The sequence below is a fragment of the Dunckerocampus dactyliophorus genome, chromosome 10 (genome assembly GCF_027744805.1).
Source record: "Dunckerocampus dactyliophorus isolate RoL2022-P2 chromosome 10, RoL_Ddac_1.1, whole genome shotgun sequence".
Classification (NCBI taxonomy): domain Eukaryota; kingdom Metazoa; phylum Chordata; class Actinopteri; order Syngnathiformes; family Syngnathidae; genus Dunckerocampus; species Dunckerocampus dactyliophorus.
The window spans coordinates 2,158,761-2,179,205 of record NC_072828.1 but is presented as its reverse complement, the minus strand read 5'-3'; the positions used below and the strand labels follow the sequence as shown (position 1 = coordinate 2,179,205).

The window sequence follows — 20,445 nt, the reverse complement described above, 5'->3', positions numbered from 1 at the left end:
CATTTGACATGTAACCAGGGATGAACATGAGCTGGCTGCAACTTATGCAATATATATACAGTGGCTGGCGACCAGTCCAGGGTGTACCCCGCCTGTCGCCCGAAGTCAGCTGGGATAGGCTCCAGCATGCCCCCGCGACCCTAATGAGGAAGAAGCGGTATAGAAAACGGATGGATGGATGGTGTGAAAGTGTTTGCCCCTTCCTGATTTCTGACTTCTTTTCATGTTTGTCACACTTAAATGTTTCAGATCATCAAACAAATGTAAATATTAGTCAACGACAACACAACTCAACACAAAATGCACTTTTTAAATGAAACTTTTTTTTGTTTGATGATCTGAAATATGGAAGTGTGACAAATGTGCAAAAAGTAAGAAGTCAGGAAGGGGGTAAACACTTTTTCACACCACTGTATATTCATGACAACCTTGCTGTTAATACAATTTGGATTTAGTTACATGGAGCTAGGGGACATGTGATGTACAATCATGTGCTCTTTATTTGTATTAAAAGATGATTTTCTTAATTGCTGTCATGAATACAGATGTTAATGCCATTGAATAAAGCCTTATTGAATGCAATAAACAAATTGCAACATGAGACTCTTTGTTCTCGACTAAACGCTGGCAACTGTGAGGAGACATACGGCTGTCATTCATTATGCAGTCTTCATCCCACAGGCGGCATCCGCACAAGAAACAGGGTTGACACGATGTGTGTATGTGTGACTTTGAGATGGAGGTTCCACAGCTCAACATTAATACCGAGCCTTCTTTAGCATAGAAGCTGCAAGTGTGTACTGTATAATACAATATTTACTAGAGTTACACTCACTAGTTTACATACACTCATCACCGGCATGAATGTCATATTCATTGTGGTTCTGACACCAGCGTATTTCACATATCGGGAAATTTCAAATACCACCCGTGGAGATTTCCAATCCAAGAGTCACGTCTGTGCTTTAGTGTCGTCAGCAAATGCAGCCAAAAGAGTATCAGCAAATGTAGCTGTCCTCCTGATTTGCGCCACACACGTGCGCAAAAACGCAAAAATAATTACAAATGGGATCTTCTTGTACGTTGTGTCGAGATGGAATTCAATATACTTCCTTGTCAAATTGCTGCCACTCGCAACTTTCTTTGGCCCAATGGCGGGTTATTTCGCAGTCACTCAATAAAAAATGCACAGCCAGTGAGCCAGGAACACGCAAGGTGCTTTGGACACTCCTAGGCCTGTTACGATAATCAATAAATCAATTAACGGCACAAAAAATACAAAGGAACTGGATCATTTTGCCCGCCTCAATATATTGACATGTGCATGCATGTTTGTTTTCCTCCTTTCTCTCTACCAAACAGGCTGGATGACAAGAGGTTCACTCTGTGCATCCGTATCAACACCTGGGCACGCTTGTTTTATAGCGGAATGAACAAGAGCGAGTGAACCCTCCTGTCAGTCATTCACTCGGGAGAAGCGGGGCGCTACATGCTAGCAAGTGCACTCCTGCCAAGCTGTGTGCATTGTGTGTTACGCAATTGAATACTTTCTTGGTGCCCGTTTTGTTGAAAACACCATCTGTCAGCCCGTTTGCGCATTGTCATTTTGTGATAAAGACAATGAGGTAAGTTTTCCCCAAGTACGACACCAAACGCATTTTGCTGCATCCAAAACATGTACTTTGACCAAACTCCCACAAAACTTTACACCCGATTAAAGGGAAACAGTTCATTCCACACACAAGGTTGCCAACAGTGTATATGCAAATGAGCTGATATCTGCGTTGACACACAATGTCAACTTCAGAGTATTTCCGGGTTATTTCTCTGGGGGGTTTTATCAATATTCAGACAATAACGAACGTGACACTGATTCAAAATGAGGAATATTGTGATTGACTGGGATTTAAGTGCAATTTTTGCTGAACTCGACTGAGTCACTTTTTTTCCCATTTTTTTCCATGGGATTTTTTCATCTTTTTTTTTGCTGAATGATGTTGTTTGATGTATTTTATTTATACATTCTACTGACATTTTTAAATACTCTTGAGCAGGGGTGTCCAAACTTTATTTTATAAGTTATTTAATTTAAAAAATATCATTCAACAAGAAAACTAGAAAAAAAGCAAAAATGAAAAAAATCAGCCGTAATCTTATAAGAATAAAGTCAATAATATTAAGAGAAGAAAGTTGTAATCTAAGAAGAAAAAGCCGTAGTTTTATGCGAATAACGTTTGAGAAAGAAAATATAGAAAATATGAGAAAATATAGCTTTTTTTTTACATCATAGGTTATAAAAATATTATGGGAATAAAGTCCATATATTCTAAAAATAAATTCTAAGTAGTATGGGAATAAAGTCCAAATATTAAGGGAATGAAGTCATAATATTACGGGAAAAACATCTACAATTGAAATATTTAGAAAATGTACAGCAAAAATGGGGAAAAAAAGAGCACAGAGTAAAGTTGATATTAATAATAGGCTTTTTCACTGATATCACAAAGCTGAGATGTTTTTTTTCTTGAAATATACATAACGTCTTAGCATATCTTCATGTGTTGCCTTGCGGCCCTTGCATGCTTTCATTTTTCACGTTGCGGCCCTGGCTTGGAGACCCCTGCTCTTGAGAAACTAAAGTTTATTGCTTGTGATGCGGTGTACTCGCTTGACATTCACTGAAAAAAAACTGTCTGAAAATAATGTTGCCAATAATATCGTGTATCGCCAATACTTTGTTATGGTGACAGGCCTAGGCACTCCATTTGGTGGAAGGATACAGTGCAGGGCAAACGGACTGGTTTGTTACGTGCAATGTTGTACTAAAGTGTGGCGTAGGAAAAGCGAGGTGTGACTGAAAAACTATTGATTATCATTTCTCCACAGGTTAGTGGGACCTGAGACAGCTCCAAGAACTGCAGCCTAAATGGACATCTGTTGTGGTCCTCAGAGATCCTGGCAGGTGGAGTCCCTGGTGAGTGCTAATGCTATTAACACTGCTTAGAAGAGAGGCCACATGACACCACGGCTGTGTGCAAATGTGCGTGTGTGCGCATGTCACATGTGCGCCTCCGACGGGCCCGACTCGTCTCCATTAGCCGGAGAAGCTTTAGGCCGGCTGATGATAATAGCTGTCACATTACAGACACTCTCCTCCACAGGAGCAACACTGCTGCGCCGGCCACGCTGCTCTTGCCTTCCTCTCCATGTGTCAATTGAAATCGCACTTAACAGAAGCGTGTCAAAGTCACCAATGACTTGTCAAGTCGCCGCCTCATTTCGGCCAAGCGCAATTGAAACAGGTGCGCTGTAATCAAGTGACCTATTTTAGGTTGAAATTTGTCATTTTAATGGACGCAAGCACAGCGGAGCCTCGGTCAGCGTTATTAATCCCTTCCAGAAGCTCCGACTCTAACGTACTCTAACCCTGGGGTGTCCAAACATTTTTCAAGTGACAGGCACGTAGTGAAAAATGAAAGGATGCAACTTTGCCACTTTCACATTTTGTAAACATATGCTAAGAAAAGTGTTCATTGGTTCATTGGTGACTCTAAATTGTGCATAGGTATGAATGTGAGCGTGAATGGCTGTTTGTCTATACAGTATGTGCCCTGCCATTGGCCAGCGTGTACTCCGCCTCTCGCCCCATCTATCTGTTGTCTTCAAAAAGTCACATAGGTTTTTGGTGGGGGGTTTTTGTATCCTTCTATTTTTTGGGACCCTTGGAATTGTCCTGACTTTTCTCCTTTATCCTGGCCTATAGCACTCATCATAAATAAATTGAAAAATGTATCGGCAGATTTCAGTCCTCTATGATTGGTATCGGAATCGGCAGCATAAAACCCTGATGGCAGCATCCCTATCCTAAACAGGCTTTCTATGCACTAACTACAAAATGAATCCATTTATAAATACGGTGTCACGGTCGGGTCTGGAGCCAATTAACTGCCATAAACGAGGCATTACTGTAGAACTGTTCATAACCCTTTCTACTTTCTGCGTTATACAAGTCCACACATGCTGTGGTGGACATTTGCAGAATAAACCCTGAGATGCAATTACAAGAGAGAGCAGTTCGGCCCATGAATTCTCGTGAGGTCCCAGCCACATCCACAGGGAGATGCGAGCCATCCATCATGAAAGCCTGGTGAACCTCAAAGGAACAAAAGGAGCGAGCACGCACACTCGCACACGGACACGCTCTGGTCCAAAAAGTGCATGAAATATGACAGATACAAGCCAGGTTCCCCCGTGATGACGTCATTATACAGCGACCTCGTTGGAAAATTCTGTCCCGTCATTCTGTCTGGGGGTAAAGAAGGCCAAGAGACCACGGACAGGCCGCACGCACAGATCAGCAGTGTTGATTCATGATACTGCAGAGGGGAGAGTGGGGCTGCTTTGTGATTGGCCACATTGGAAAGTGAACAAAAATCACTGATGCACCTGCGGACTGGATGGGAGTCACATTCCCATTTTTACAGCAAGCACTGTCGCACACTTGCATGACGCTCACACATAAACGGATATTTGTTTCCCCTTTTTCTCTCTGACAAGGCAACAATTGGGCACTTGAGTCACCAGCTTGGTGCTTGCTCGCTGTTTTTCCGTTAAGTGCTGAGTAGGTGGTACAAGGTAGGCTGCTAGAGCTTTGTTTTTATGTTTGTTGGTGTTCAGTGGGGGCTGGAGCCAACACGCAGATTGCATTAGCATACAGAGTGGTACTGTACACTGGGCTGTATTAAACAGAAAAAGCCTTCAGTGTTTAAAGGGACATTGTGTGGAGTTGGCACTGGGCCTGGCGTTAAACACTGGCAAGAGAAAAAGACAACATTCCATTAACATGTTCACTTGCTGTTGCTTCAAAACACAGCCAGTGCTCTTCTATTCGTGGTTCAAACGTTTGTTTTGGTGATGTCACTTCCCTTGAAGATGGACCGAAAATCTTGGCACTTTTCCCAACCATAATCACACATCCGTTTGCCGACATCACTGGCTAGGATGCCAACCAAAAACAAGTTACGCTAACAAGCAAGGGCATCGAGCATCAATGGGAACCAGGACTTACATTCCGATTCTCCTGGAATGTTGCTGAGCGGCAATAATGGCCGCATAACACCAACCAATAAGAAGCAGCCAAACACCCACGAAGAAGAAGCGGCAAGAAGCTCTTGTGCGCATCCATTTCACGCAAGGACAGCGCTGGAAAGTTTGGCTGAAATTCTGCTAAAAAATGAACGGTGGGCGGCATGAAACATCTGCAACGGCATCATATCATGCCAAGGAGGGTGCACCACTCACAGGATTAAACACCTCCAGATTCACGCTGTACTCAGTGGGGCGCTACGCTGGACTTCTTCCAACCAGTCAGGTACGTAAAACAATAAACTACATCGATCTTATGCCAACATTGAAGCAGCAAACACATTACAGTGTTCCCTCGTTTATGGCGGGGGACAGGTTCCCAAAATAGCCCACAATAAGTGAAATCCGCAAAGTAGCCAACTCTATTTTTGTACAATGATGGTACATGTTTTAAGGCTGTAAAAGCCCTCACCATACACTCGATACACTTTTCTCAGACAGGCATGAACATTTGATCACATTTCTCTCTTGTTTAAACACTCTCATCGTTTGAATTTTAAGGATCAACTTACAAGATTGAACACATGAAATTAAGTGACTCACCGTGGCTTGTCCTGGCGCTGTTAGGCTGGAGCGTTTTTGTATCCTTGTTCAACCATATTCCTCCTCCTTGTCCTCCATGAACCAAAGATTCCATCCATCCATCCACCTTCTATGCCGCTTATCCTCACTAGGGTTGCGGGTACTTTCGGAGATACGAACACAAGCCGACTGGTCTATATTTTCATGGGTTTTGCCTTGTAAGTCCATATTTATACTGCTACATGCTTGACCAGCAGAGGCACTGTGACACTGCTAATGGGACCAACAGCGGGACAGGAGGGGAGGAGAGAGAAAGCTACATTGTGGCTGTATGATACAACCCGAACAGAGCGTGTGATTAAAGTTTATGAAGAGTTAATAGGCCTGCTTAATTCTACACCACCCACAGAACACTACCTCTTTTGGAAGAGTGTAACCACCACCATTTGTCCTTTTTTTCAATATCTCCTCCTCCTCCTCCTCCACAACGACGTATGCTCGACCACTCCTCTTCAAAGGTAAATAACATTTATCATTACGTATTATTATATCATTTTTATTATTGTTTTTTTCATTAATTATCCTGGTGTAATATTACTACTGCATCCAAACTCATATTTACATACATACGCATATACTGTATATGTATACACGTACATGTAGTACCTATATCATTGGTAATACTACCTTTTCCCTACTTAAGAACAATTCCACTTAAGAACGGTCGTCTGGAACCAATTGTGTTCGTAAGTTGGGGACTTAGTGTATATGGACAATTTAGAGTCACCAATTAACCTAACATGCATGTTTTTGGAATGTGGGAGGAAGCCGGAGTACCCGGAGAAAACACACGCACGCACGGGGAGAACATGCAAACGCCACACAGAAATGCCCAATGGAGATACAAACCCAGATCTTCCTCATCTCCGGACTGTGACTGCGTGGCCAACATGATAACCACTAGTCCACCGTGCGGCCCCCGTTCATGACATACCACAGATTAATCAATATCAGTGAAAATGTAGCTGATTTTTTTTTTTTTTTTTTTGCTGCGCCGCGATTCAGTGAGCTCCCTCCCTCCCAGTGTCTCTCTCGGCCTGCCTGCTCCCTGCCGCTCTCTCTCACTCAGTCCGCAGTAGGAAGAGACAGCTCCTGAAATGCATTTTATTTTCATGGTAAGCAGTGACTTAGCAAAACAATATAACACTACACGAATGCCACGCTGCCAGGGCCCGTCAGGGAGAACATTCTGGTTTTCACGCAAGTTTTAGAGAGCGTATTACAGCGCTTTAGCGTCGCATACGTTGCATCTCTGTGAGGTAAACCTGGATGCAACTGTTAATTCACATGTCCACCTTTAACTAAGACTATTATACCGCGTTTGAAAGATATATGCAGATATATTCACAGCATCCCACTTCACTTCCCTTCATACTTCCATCCAGGATTGCCAGGGGCTCCAACAGTCACAAGTTCATGTCTTCATGCAAATCATTTGGTAAATGTTCCAGGTCATGTATTTGGTTGGCATTTGATATGTTGCATGTTTCAGCAGCTACGTTGTAACATAAAATGTAGTTTAGTCCCTTGTATCAAGTCTAGTAACGTGGTGCATCGCTTGATTACATCTTATTTTCTTTGTAGTCAACTTCTTTTCCCCATTTTTCAATGTTTGTGTGAGCATTTGTTTTTCAGCTGTTTGCAAATACTCAGTGGCTGCAGAACAAGTTGGTGGCAACACCTGAAAGTAAATCACAAAGAGACATGTCCTTATGTTGAAAGCCTTACTAATTAAACTTCCTTATTTTCATTTGGTAGTCTTCTGCTTCTTTGCGCTGACGTGTATTTTGGGTCATTATAAGACTTTATGTTCATGTACAGTATATATCAATGCTCTTTTGTCATATATTGGCCGATATATCAGATATTGCCGTTTTTCCGCCCCCAATATCAGTATCGGCTGGGCTCTAGTCTGTATGACGGACAAAAGGGCTCACTCCGTTCATGCCGCCTGTTTGGAGGCGGCAGATGAGGAAACCGGGCATGCATGCACATGGCAATATATTGAGACCGGCCAAATGATCCAGTTCATTTTCATTAGGGGTCGCGGGGCTATGCTGGAGCCTATCCCGGCTGACTTTGGGCGAGAGGCAGGGTACACCCTAGACATTCTGACCTATGGACAATTTAGAGCAGGGGTGCTCACACTTTTTTAGGATGCGAGCTACTTTTAAAATGACCAAGTCCCAAAGATCTACCTACTACTATAAATACAGAAAGTATATATATTTACTATATTTATTTATTTTTAATTTGAGTATGTATTTATTTACATTATACATGTATATCAGGAGTGCAGCAGTATATCAGCACGTAAGTTACAAGTCTAAATGATCTACCTCTTCCTATAAAACATATAACATATACAAAATGTAAGCAGTAAACTGTGAAATTCTATTGTAAATATTCATGATTAGTATTTCACATTCACATGTTCAAAGTTGACAGGTCATCAAAGTAGTTGCTATCATAATTCACTTCAATATGGAAATAAAGAACATTCCACATAAGTCCTAAATAGTTGTGTACTAGTGAGTGAGTACTGCTAATATGTCAGTCACATTAGCTACGTAACGTTCATTAGGGCACACAGTTCATGTATTAAAACCAGTTAGCATTTGCTAGCAAACATTAGCCATATACAAGAATTTAAAATGATGATGCAAAAGACAATGCAGCCCAAGTCAAGGCAACCTATTGAAAAGGTTTCACCAATGGGCACATTTTAAATTTCATCATGAAATAATAGTTTAAGAAGCCAACGTGTAGAAAACACTGATTTCTGTAGTAGAGTTCATGACGCCAATCAAAGCCAGTAAACAATACACTTTTTTTCTACGTAGCTAGCCGCTACAAGTGAACAGATAACTTTATAGATATACAAGTAGACATCTTACCACAGAGTTAGTTCATCCATAATCACAATCATAAAGATGAAAGTTGCATCTTCATGTGTAGCTTGAAACGCTGCGGGGGAGCAAGCGCCAATCAGGAGGGGAGCTTAATGTCAGCTGACTGATGTCATATGACAACTACAAAGTGACGTTTACGTGATCTACCCAAACTACCTTGGCGATCTACCGGTAGCTCGCCATGGACGTAATGGCCGCCCCTGATTTAGTCTCCACTGAACCTAACAGGTGGAATGAAGGGATTTAGCCTGACCCGTGATAGATTATTGATTTGATTAAGGTACATGCTTTGCTGATATCCAATCTAATCTGTCCTAAGTTTGCTTCCGATGGGCTGCTCCTGAACAACAACTGAAAAGGAGAGCAGCACATAAAACACGACGGGGCAAGGATCACATGCCACGAACTGTTTAGGGCGATGGATTGAGATTACAGAATCATTGACACACAATACATGCCACTAATAATACCCGGACCTTAATCAGGGTCAGAATTCCAAGACGTTCACCTGAGTGAGCACATTCGGCCCAGTGGACGAGCACTTCCCCTGACCACCATTCAAGTGTCGGGTTGCTCCTTGTGGCGCTAATGCAATAAGAATGAGCAAGAGGAGGAAGGTGATCTTGTATTTTGCGGTCGGGGGACCTTGTTCAACCTCCGTCTGCTTTCACTTTCAGGCATATTCGTTGCTCCTCGACTCTGCCCAGAGAGATAAGCTCTTCTGCGAGCTGGCAAGCTCTGATAGTTCAGTGTGTGAAAATGTGTGTGTGCCAGGCTTTGGGTGATATTTACATGAGACTTTGAAAGCGCTGTTATGCTGCTGCTGTTGACAGACTTCTATAGCCATGCATGCTTTTGACCTCACTGTGTGTATTTACAATCTGCTGCCCTTTGAAAATAAACCTCCGGGAGCTGGTATGTTTCTACCATGTAACATATTGCATTAATGATTGGTCGCTGCATGCTGAGTCAACAGAGTTTGCACCTCAGCTAACAGCTCACTTCTCTGCTGTGTTCCTTCCTGCCTCTGCTCGCGCTTCCCTCTTTGTACGCGCGTCCATGTGACCTCACACGCCGCACAATGGCTCAGCTGTTCGGGCTAACGTAGGAAGTGACCTGCTGCAACACGCGTGGACTACAAATACGTCCGTGACATGTGTACTTTCATAATATCACTACACTGTCATACTCCATCCAGCATGTAGTAGCATGCGATTCCAGGAAAGGGTATGCCTAAGACACCCTCTGTGATTGGTCGCAAGAATGTAAACAGGAAGAAGGCATGGTCTACAGATGAGTGAGTACAACATGGCGTGGCGCAGAACTGTATTCTGGACTCACACGAATGTACAGCATATACGTGTGCCACCACTTCAGTATACATATTGCAGACAGAATGTCATCGTGAGGAGAAGGAACGGTTGTGTGTGGAAGTATTTCCCCGGTGGACCCATCAATTGTGGCAAACCTGAAACGGTGGCCTGAAATACCGGCAAAAGTTGGCAAAACTGCTGTCTTACAGAGCGTGAACGGAAGCTAGCTGGGTTAGCTTAGTTTAGCAGAGGATGCTAAATTTAAAAAAAAAAGTGGACCATGTGTCGTTTCATCGCCATTACGCGTTTCGGGTTAAACCTGACTGGCTCATTTGACAGTGGCGTCGGCTAAATTTCAGATCACTTTCTCACGAGAACCCAACCTCACTATGGTTGTTTGGAACCATAAACACATGGGGAACTGCGGGGAACCTGCATGAGGAAATGAACTGCGGTTCCGTCAGGTAGCTTGTCTGAAAGTGCCTTCAGACTTTAAGTGGGTCAACTGTCATTCTCAAAACATGATCACTCTGCATTTGACATCCTTCCCTATTCGGACGATGAAGGCAGACGGCGGTCCCTCAGTGTCTTGGTTCTCCGCAAGGTTTCTTCCTTCCTTCCCGAGGTTTTTACTACGTCGCTGTTTCCAAAGTGCTTACTTGTGGTGGAGGAAGCGGAGGAAAATGGATGGGTGATGAAAACAGTACTTGGAACAGAACCACTCTTTTGAACTATTTGACAGTCTCTAACAGTGCACCATTGTTTTTTTTTCCCAATGTTCAGCAGAACCACTACCTCACACTCATGTGATCCAGAACTGCAGGCTTCACAAGATGGTTAGTGTAGTGTCCTGTTTTGATCTTTACCACAGACACTACTTGCCAGCCCCAAGACTTGTCAGACACATTGCTTGCTATCTAGCGTCAAAGTCAATCAAGGATCTCCACACCTACTGTATATTTGCATTCAAATCACACTCACAGCTTTATTGATAATCCATTACAATCCCATCGATTAAAAGTCCAATGCTCAAACTTGTTAAATCCATGGACTCCAGCAAGCACACTTGCCTTTGATTCCTCCCGGTCGCGTCACCGAAAAGACGTCACATTCACCCAATCCCACAGTGTACCTGTAACGCCCCCTACACACTAAACAAAGTAGTGAAAACAAAACAAATCTAGACACAAACATCTTGCAAATTGGGCTCTAACAGTTACCGTATTTCCCGGACTATGAGTCGCTCCGGGTATAAGTTGCATCTGTCAAAAAATGCGTCATGGAGCTAACAAATACAATTAGAAATTCCATCCATCAATCCATTTTCTATACCGCTTCATCCTCATTTCACAAAATTCATGACCAAGAACAGACATTTCACCTGGTAGATATTCGACTACACAAGAGCATAAAGATCATACCTGGGATGCTGACTAGCATAAATTAACATAACAAGCCAGCAAGTCCAACTAGCAATACTGGTAAGCAAGTTCACCGAGCTCCCGATCTCATCCACATCACTGAATGGCAATAGCAGCATATAGTTGGCACAAACCTAAAGCGCCCTCTCACAACTGTCAACGGTAATGTTCACTCCTTGGCTCATGTCAGTCAATATGAATTAACATTTAAAAACATGTTTTCGAAGCAATTTATTATATTAAATGCCAAGGTACATATTAATTGGTTGTAGAACGTTGATATACATATTTTACATTTGTGCAAATTGTGTTTGCAGCAGAATAATGTGTTATTTTGTTCATTGATTGTTCATTGATTGTTTTGTGGGAGGGGTTTTCCAACAGAGTTGGCCATTCAGTTGTCATTTGTTATTATTTTTGTATCATTTCCTGCATGTACAACTATAATGATTGTCTATAAAATGTGTTTTGTGTTAACATTTTTGGGTATCTGGAACGGATTAATTGGATTTACATTATTTTCTATGGGAACATTTGCTTTGTTTAGAGTCCATTTTGGTTTGAGTCTGACCTTCTGGAACGGAATAATGACGTTAACCAAGGCACCGCTGTATACTGATATATAAGTAACACCTGTCTAAACTATGAAAAAAAGTGTGACTTACAGTCCGGAAAATCCGGTAGTACTGGACAGTGAATATTTATTACCTGCTTTGTCCACATGTCTGACCCCAATGTGGTGTGTTTACGCAGGGACTGCATGTGATGTCATTCATTTTGGCCAAATGACAACTGTCACACATCGCTGTGATTGCACACACAACACGATGAAAACCGCGCGCTTAATCATTCCTGACAAGTTAATACAAGCTCTGTGGGTTAATAATAAGCATCCAACAAAAACACATCCTGTTTGTTCAGCTCAGGGTCAATTAAGGGCTCAAATAATGCGGTTGGAGTCATCTGGCAAACCCACTACAGCTTCTCAGATACGTACATCCGAGCAATACTTCATGCATTAGCCGAGCCCTGAACCGATTCTGCATATTACACATGCACTAAATAATCAAAAGCTCAATGGCCGACTCCATCTGACGATGCCGTTCAAAGATGCGTATCAAACGCAAAAGTATTTCCTGTATTCCCAGGTCACATCTGGTTTTACGCATGGATCTCTGAGCAACAGTATAGCATCATCATCATCATCATAGCATCCGACACATGTGGATACTCAACTTCCCACTCATCATGATGGCAGAATAATAATAGGCCAGAGGCCAAAATGAGAAGGGCCTCTCTCCTGTGTAAAGGCAACAGGATGGAAGCACTCAGGATTGGATGGGCCAAGAAAAGAGACCAGCCTTTTTGTCTAAGTGCATGTCCTTGAGCACAGAGGGTTTCTAAACCATAGCACCATGGATCTTCTGCGTAACGGAAATCCAACTATACTGCAAACCTACTCTCTGTTCAAGCAAACATTGCTCTGTATGCACATTTTATTTTCATGCAAGCATTCTTATGTGGTAGATCTTAGAAAGACATCTGCTGCACGAGTGAGACATATTGCCAAGTCGAGGATGTACAGTGAAAACCTTGGTTAGCGTCATGAATCCGTTCCCGACGGTCCGACTCTAACCAAAACCTACTCTAACCCAATCCATCGGAAACCATGTACTGTAAATCCAATAGATTTGTTCCAAAAAAAGCCAAAAATGTGAACACAAAACACATTTTTATAGTTTTACAGGCAGAAAACAATTCTAAATGAACATTTAAGGTTACTTTTACCTTCATTGAAGACGTGATTGTTGATAAATACACAATGTGGCAGCGAGATCGGTACAGACACCTCCTTCCTGTTTTGCCATGAGTGATTTCTTGAATTCAACAGTGTTTCTCGCCTCAAGCCCCTGCTTTTCTTATTGATCACGGCTGCAAAATACACCAATGGAACCAAGGAAAGCTGCACGTGGCAGCATTTTGATAACAAAGGTGAGAAACACTGCTGAATTCAAGAAAGAACTCATGGCAAAACAAGGAGGTGGTGGAAGTCTGTTTGTTCCTTGGCTCCATTTTGGGGGATTTTGCAGCCGTGAGCAATAAGAAAGATAGAGACCTGAGGTGAGAAACACGACTGAGTTCAAGAAATAACTGCAAAACAGTAAGGTGGTGTCCGTGTTGCCAGATTGTGTCTTTGGCAACAATCACGTCTTAAATGGAGGTAAACGTAACCTTAAACGTAAATTTTTCTCTTTCATTTCTCATTTGTATCCACTTACAACTGCATGCATTTAAAACTATAATTGTAAAATGTTTTTTTGTTAACATTTGTGAGACCTGTGGCGTAACTGTGTTAGTTAGCCAAGAACTACAGAGTCAACCGCTGATGACATCAAAGACAGGCGACGGCATTCACTTCACTTCCGCTTCCTGTTTCCATGTATATATTAGCAAGCTAATAAAAATAACCACAGTGTATTAATAACATGACAAGACGTGCGCCGCATTGTTCACTAACCGGAAAATCTACGCAAACCGAGGCAAACTTTTGGCGTTAATTTTTTACGTTAACTGGCTTCGTCCGGCCCTCCGTTTAACTTGATGTCGATTTTGGCAGACGTGGCGCATCAACTGCCTTGATTTTTTCCCCCCCACTGCTTCTTTTAAGTCGCGTGCCTTCTTGGCTTTTCTTGTTCATTTACAGTAGTCTTCGCTGCCACCACCTTCCTGTTTTGCCGTGAGTATTGAATTCAGCAGTGTTTCTCGCCTTCTTCATCAAAATGCTGCCACCTGCAACTTTCCCTGGCTCCATTTTGGGATATTTTGCAGCCGTGATAAAAAAACAAACAAACAAAAAAAAGCAGAGACTTGAGGTGAGAAACACTATTGAATTAAAAAAATAACTCATGGCAAAACAGGAAGGTGGTTATCGCTTTCATTCATCATTTAAATGCATTTGGAATTGTTTTCTGCATGTAAAACTATAATTGTAAAATATGTTCTTTCTAAATATATGTGAGACTTGTGGTCAGTTAGTCAAGAACTACATACAGTCAACCACTGATGACACCACAGACGGGCGACGGCGCTCACTTCCGCTTCCTGTTTCCACGTATTAGCAAGCTGTTAACAAGGACATCTTGTGAGCAAACTACGTGAAGAATACAGTTGGACTCCGGCAGCGTTTTAATAACACAAGATGCATGCCACACTGTACGAAAAACTGAAAACTGAGGTTTTACTGTACTGTACATTGTTTCCTCATCGCTCAACCCCTCTACCTTGTCCCTCTACTTTCTCTCTAAAACGTGCCTGAATGTTTTTGCTTGTCATAAGAAAACCGGGGCATCCGAAAAGCGAAGTTTGACTGTACTGTACAATGTTTCATCATTGCTCAACCCCTCTACCCTGTCCCTCTACTTTCTCTCTAAAATTTGGCTGAATATTTTTGCTTATCTCATAAAAACCAGGGCGTCGGAAAACCGAGGTTTGACTGTACTGTACATCGTTTCATAATCGCTCAACCCCTCAACACTTGCTCTATCTCAACCCAACCGCTCGAGGTAGACAGCCGCCCCACAGAGACCCGGTTCTGTTTGAAGCCGGTTCCTGGGAGGTAGCTTTTCCTTGCCTCCGTCATTGAGTGCTTCTTTTCTTTCATGTGTGAGGCGCGTGGTTCCAGACCTGCCAAACATTAAGGGCCTTGAGATCACTTTTGCTGGGAAGTGGCACCTGATGGTCCCTACTCATAACTTTCTTTTATGACATGAGCTACAACTGCAAAGGAAGTATGAAAAATACCAACGCATCTAGTATCGATATTTGGATCGATCTACGGATTACACCTGCTTCGTCTGTGAGACCTTACAATGCTGTGGATGTGGGGGGTGCGCGTGTGTCACCCACCTTGAACAGTCTTTCAGTCAACCCCCGTCTGATCTGAGTCCACAAAAAGGCGCAAAAGAAGAAGAGGGCTATCTCGGTCCAGGTGATGTACGCATTATCCAGAAGAGTCCGTCTGGTGAGCTCCAGACCACACTGGCTACAATCTCTCCACGCCGTCAACATGACGCTGGAGGCTCGGCTGATGAGGTCCAAGTATCCCGGCATGGGCTCCACATCCCCGGTCTGAGCGCCCATCGTAGCAAGGAATAAAAAAATAGTAAAAAAAAAAAAAAAAAAAAAAAAAACGAATGGGAAACTGAGGGGATCTGTCTAGAGCACAGGCTTTGTGTGAGCTAATCCGCTAACAAGCTTGCTAGCTGACTTAAAATTAAAAAAAAAAAAAACCTTGATCACTGTCTGTCTTTCTTCGCCTTATTCTTTGTTTTCCATATTTCCAGCATGGACCCGCTCGATCGCGGCCCTTGAGATGTTTTAATAAATGACAACCGGGCCGACCAGGACGTGCCTGTGTACGAAAATCATAGCAAAACGTGACAGAAAAGGCAATTAATGTGAGCCATGATGATGAGCCACAGCGTGGAGGCTTCCTCTCGCCATCATTCCGCTGCGCACGCGTGCTGGTTAGCCGCCTTTGCTAACTTCCAATCACTCGCACGGGACTGGAAAACGACGAACATTGGCTTCCAAGATGGTTTTATGTCTTTTTTCAAAAAAAGGAGGGCTCCCGGTGGGCAAATAAACGACAAATACAGTCCACACAAAGCGAGCGCGGGGTTGCTCCAGACGGCACACCGCTATTGTGCCGCACCAACGTCGCGTTTCATCCTTGACCGTTAACTCGTCGGATTACGTAACGCGCAACTTTTAAGAGCACAATAAATACACTGAAACGGCGTGTGCGTTACGTATACACACATATAAAACCCCCCCTTGCGACGTCCAACCGCAGCGCTGTCGGACCGGGATGAGACTGGACGGGCGGGGGGGTGAAGAAGACAGCCACGTTTATGCAAAAATAGGAGGGAATAAAAGACGAAAGGGGGCGTGACGTAAGCAGGGACCGCTAGCTCAGTAACCGTTAGAACCTTTGTGGATTACAGCCGGGAACAGCACAACAGTGACAAAGCGGCAATAAGCAAACCCGTGCGGCTTCTTTTTTTCCCCATTTCGTTTGCTTTGGCTTCCATTACACACACACGCACACACGCACACACACACACACACGCCGTGACGTGCGTTCGCATTTATATGATGTTCAAAAGAATGCTTATAATAAACAATATGCACGAGTGACACTAGAGTACACCTGCACCGTCCAATGACATGTAGGAGATATTTGGATGTATTTCACAAAGCGCAGTTGCAGTGGTGTAGCAGTGCATTGCGTCATGCGGACAGCTGTTTCTAATATGTTGTTTATGTCATGTAGCTAACTTAAAAAATATATACGATAACAATGCTTCTAAATATGATGTAGTGCCTATGCTGCTACAGTGGGGTACGCTTATGCACCCCCAGGGGTAGACCCTGAAAGTTAGTACAATTCCAAGTCATGGGCCCTCCAATAACAGGTAGAAATTAAAATATCACTTTGCAATCTGGGTTGAGACTGAAGTGTCCCAACTTTTTCCATCGAGGGTCACATGGTGAAAATTGAAAGGATGCAAGGCCCACTTTGATATTTTGCAAAGATATGCCAAGAAGTCATATATGTTTCAAGAACAAACTGCTTCTCAGCTTTGTCATATAGGTGAAAAAGCACATTTTTAGTAGGAACTTCAGCCTCCTTTTTTTCCGCCCATTTTTGTTTTTTTTTATTTTCCAAATATTTTAACTTTCTTCATAATATGACTTTACTCCCATATTATCATTTCTTCCCAACCTAATTTCCCAAAAATTACAACTTTTTGTTTTGTTTCTCATATTACTTTAAAAAAAAAAAAAAATCTTTAATATTTCAACTCCATTCAAGAGATTCAAGAGAGTTTTATTGTCATGTGCACGGTAAAACAGCAGTTCTACTATGCAATGAAAATCTTATTCTGTTCATTCTCCCAAGAAAAGAAAGAAAACACACGAAAAAGAATAAGAACATAAGAAACATAAATACCAATAAATTAAGCAACAACAACAGAAGAGACATTAATACAAATAAATAAATAAATAAATAAATAAATAAATAAAGTGCTATGAGTGTGTGCGTGTGTTGAGTGCGGCGTGTGCGAGTGCTTCGTTGAGGAGCCTGATGGCCTGTGGGTAAAAGCTGTTTGCCAGCCTTGTGGTCCTGGACTTCAAACTCCTGTAGCGTCTGCCTGACGGTAGGAGTGTGAATAATGAGTGTTGTGGATGTGTGCTGTCCTTGATGAGGTTGTGTGTTCTTCGTAGGACTCTAGTTTTATAAATGTCTTGCAGTGAGGGGAGGGCTGCCCCAACAATGTTCTGTGAGGTCTTGATCACCCGCTGGAGTGCCTTCCTATCACGTGTTGTACAGTTACCGTACCAAACAGTGATGGAGGCGGTAAGGACACTTTCCATAGTGCATCTGTAGAAGCAACTCAGGATTGTGGTGGACATGCCAAATTTCCTCAGTCTTCTCAGGAAGTACAGTCTCCTTTGGGACTTCTTCATAATTTGTTGGGTGTTGTGAGACCAGGTGAGGTCCTCGCTGATGTGTGTGCCAAGGAACTTGAAGGTTTTCACCCTCTCCACCTCAGTCTCATCAATAAACAGGGGTCTATGCGGCTCCTTTTCCCTTGTTCTTGGGTCGATGATCATCTCTTTAGTCTTATCTGTATTGAGAAGGAGATTGTTATCACGACACCAAGCTATGAGGTCCGCCACCTCTCTTCTGTATGATGTTTCAACACCACCAGTGATCAGGCCAATGACTGTAGTGTCATCTGCAAATTTAATGATGCTGGTGTTGTTCTGGGAGGCCACGCAATCGTAGGTGAAGAGCGTGTAGAGGAGCGGACTCAGCACACACCCCTGTGGGGTCCCAGTGCTCACAATTCTTGAGCTGGATGTGCGGTTGTGGACTCTGACTGACTGGGGCCTGCCTGTTAGAAAGTTAAACACCCAGTTACAGAGGGAGGGTGACAGGCCAAGTGTGAGGAGCTTATCTGTGAGTTTGTGGGGGCTGACTGTATTAAAAGCAGAGCTATAGTCTATAAATAGCATTCTGACGTATGTGTCCTGGCCCTGTAGGTGAGAAAGGGCTGTGTGGATGGCAGTGTTGACTGCATCATCCGTGGACCGGTTCTGGCGATATGCAAACTGTAGAGGGTCCACAGTTGCCGCCGGGATGCTCTTTTTGATGTGGGTCATGACTATTCTTTCAAAGCACTTCATAACAATAGGAGTGAGTGCTATAGGGCGATAGTCATTCAAGCAGGTCACGTTGCTCTTCTTGGGTACGGGCACTATGGTGGTGGACTTAAAGCAGGTCGGTACAGATGCTTGTGCAAGCGACAGGTTAAATATGTCAGCAAGCACATCAGCTAGCTCTGATGAGCAAACCCGAAGTGCACGTCCTGAGATGTTGTCTGGCCCTGCTGCTTTTCGTGGGTTTGTTTTGTTTAGAACCCTGCGCACATCAGCTGATGTCACCATGAGAGGTGAGTCCTGTGTGCTCCCCAGGTTCAGCCACCCTTTCTGCTCATCAGGAGTTTGGGTGTCAAAGCGGGCATAGAACTCGTTCAGCTCATCAGGAAGTGTGGTTTGGCTGGACGTGGCTACGCTACTCCGCTGTCGATAGTCTGTGATGTGCCGGAGCCCCGCCCACATGCGCCGGGGGTCTGAGGTGGAATAGTAGCCCTCCAGCTTCTGTCTGTACTGTCTTTTGGCCTCTCGTATGGACCTCCTCAGGTCATATCTGGCCTTTTTGTAGTCATCAGCGGTGCCCATGACAAATGCAGTTGAACGAGCACGTAGCTTAGCCTTTACATCACAGTTCATCCACTGTTTTTGGTTAGGGTATTTTCTGTAATACTTGGTGGTGCTAACAGTCTCTATGCATGTGCTAATGTAGCCAGTAACAGCAGAAGCATATTCATCCAAATCAACAGTACAATCTTCCCTCCCCGCTGCAGTTTTAAACACATCCCAGTTTGTGCAGCCAAAGCAGTCCTGAAGTACTTGATCAGTTTCTTCATTCCATACTTTAACTGCTGTACGTACAGGGGGAGCTTGTTTAAGAAGTTGTCTGTATGTTGGATAAAGGAATATAGAGATGTGGTCGGCCTTTCCAAAGTGGGGTCTTGGAACAGCCTTCAAAGCACCTTTCATGTTGCAGTAGACTTGGTCCAGGATGTTATTTTCCCTTGTGGGAAAGCTCACATGCTGGTAATATTTGGGGAGGACAGTCCTGAGGTTACAGTGGTTGAAATCGCCAGATATAATAAATACAGCGTCTGGGTGTTTGGTCTCGTGTTTATCAATGATGTCATGCAGTAGGCCTAGTGCGTTAGCAGTGTTAGCTCGTGGTGGGATGTAGACAGCAGTTAAATACACAGCGCTAAACTCACGAGGCAAATAAAAAGGTCTGCATTTCACCATCCTGCGAGCAGTGCTTTTCCATTGTCTGTACGTCCATGCTACTAAAATGCCATTTTTCCTCATAATATTACAAGTTTATTCTTTTTTGTCATAACAATTCTACAACGGAGTATTATGGCCACATTAAAAAAAAAAAAATCAAAAAATCTGAGAGGTCAAGAATAAAGTCGCAAATTACGACTTTATTTTTGTAAAAGTAACTTTACGAGAATAAAGTCGTTACATGTGAATAAAGTTGTAAACTTATGACAAAAAGAGTAATATTATGAGAATAAAGTCGTAATACAGACGCTACAGGAGTTTGAAGTCCAGGACCACAAGGCTGGCAAACAGCTTTTACCCACAGGCCATCAGGCTCCTCAACGAAGCACTCACACACGCCGCACGCAACACACACTCATAGCACTTTATTTATTTATTTATTTGCAATAATGTCTCTTCTGTTGTTGTTGCTTAATTTATTGGTATTTATGTTTCTGATGTTCTTATTCTTTCTTGTGTTTGCTTTCTTTCTTTTTCTGGGAGAATGAACAGAACAAGAATTCCATTGCATAGCAGAACCACCAGTTTTACTGTGCATATGACAATAAAACTCTTGAATCTTGAATA

The 20,445-nt window shown here is 43.0% G+C and overlaps 1 protein-coding gene across 2 annotated transcripts in view; it reads right to left on the bottom strand.

Moving 5' to 3' along the window:
• Positions 1–16,272, bottom strand: part of cers1 (ceramide synthase 1) — a 53,195-nt gene extending 36,923 nt beyond the window's left edge. The window contains exons 1-2 of one of the 2 annotated variants that reach the window (XM_054788942.1): positions 15,280–15,299; positions 5,689–7,408 (exon numbers count right to left, since the gene is read on the bottom strand). Coding sequence is in view for 1 of the 2 variants with exons in the window: in XM_054788941.1 (XP_054644916.1) it covers positions 15,280–15,513 (234 nt within the window). In the remaining variant the exon portion in view is untranslated. Of the gene's footprint in view, positions 1–5,688; positions 7,409–15,279 lie in introns of both variants that reach the window. The other variant, XM_054788941.1, reaches the window with a different exon arrangement.
• Between the last annotated feature and the right edge of the window lie 4,173 nt (positions 16,273–20,445).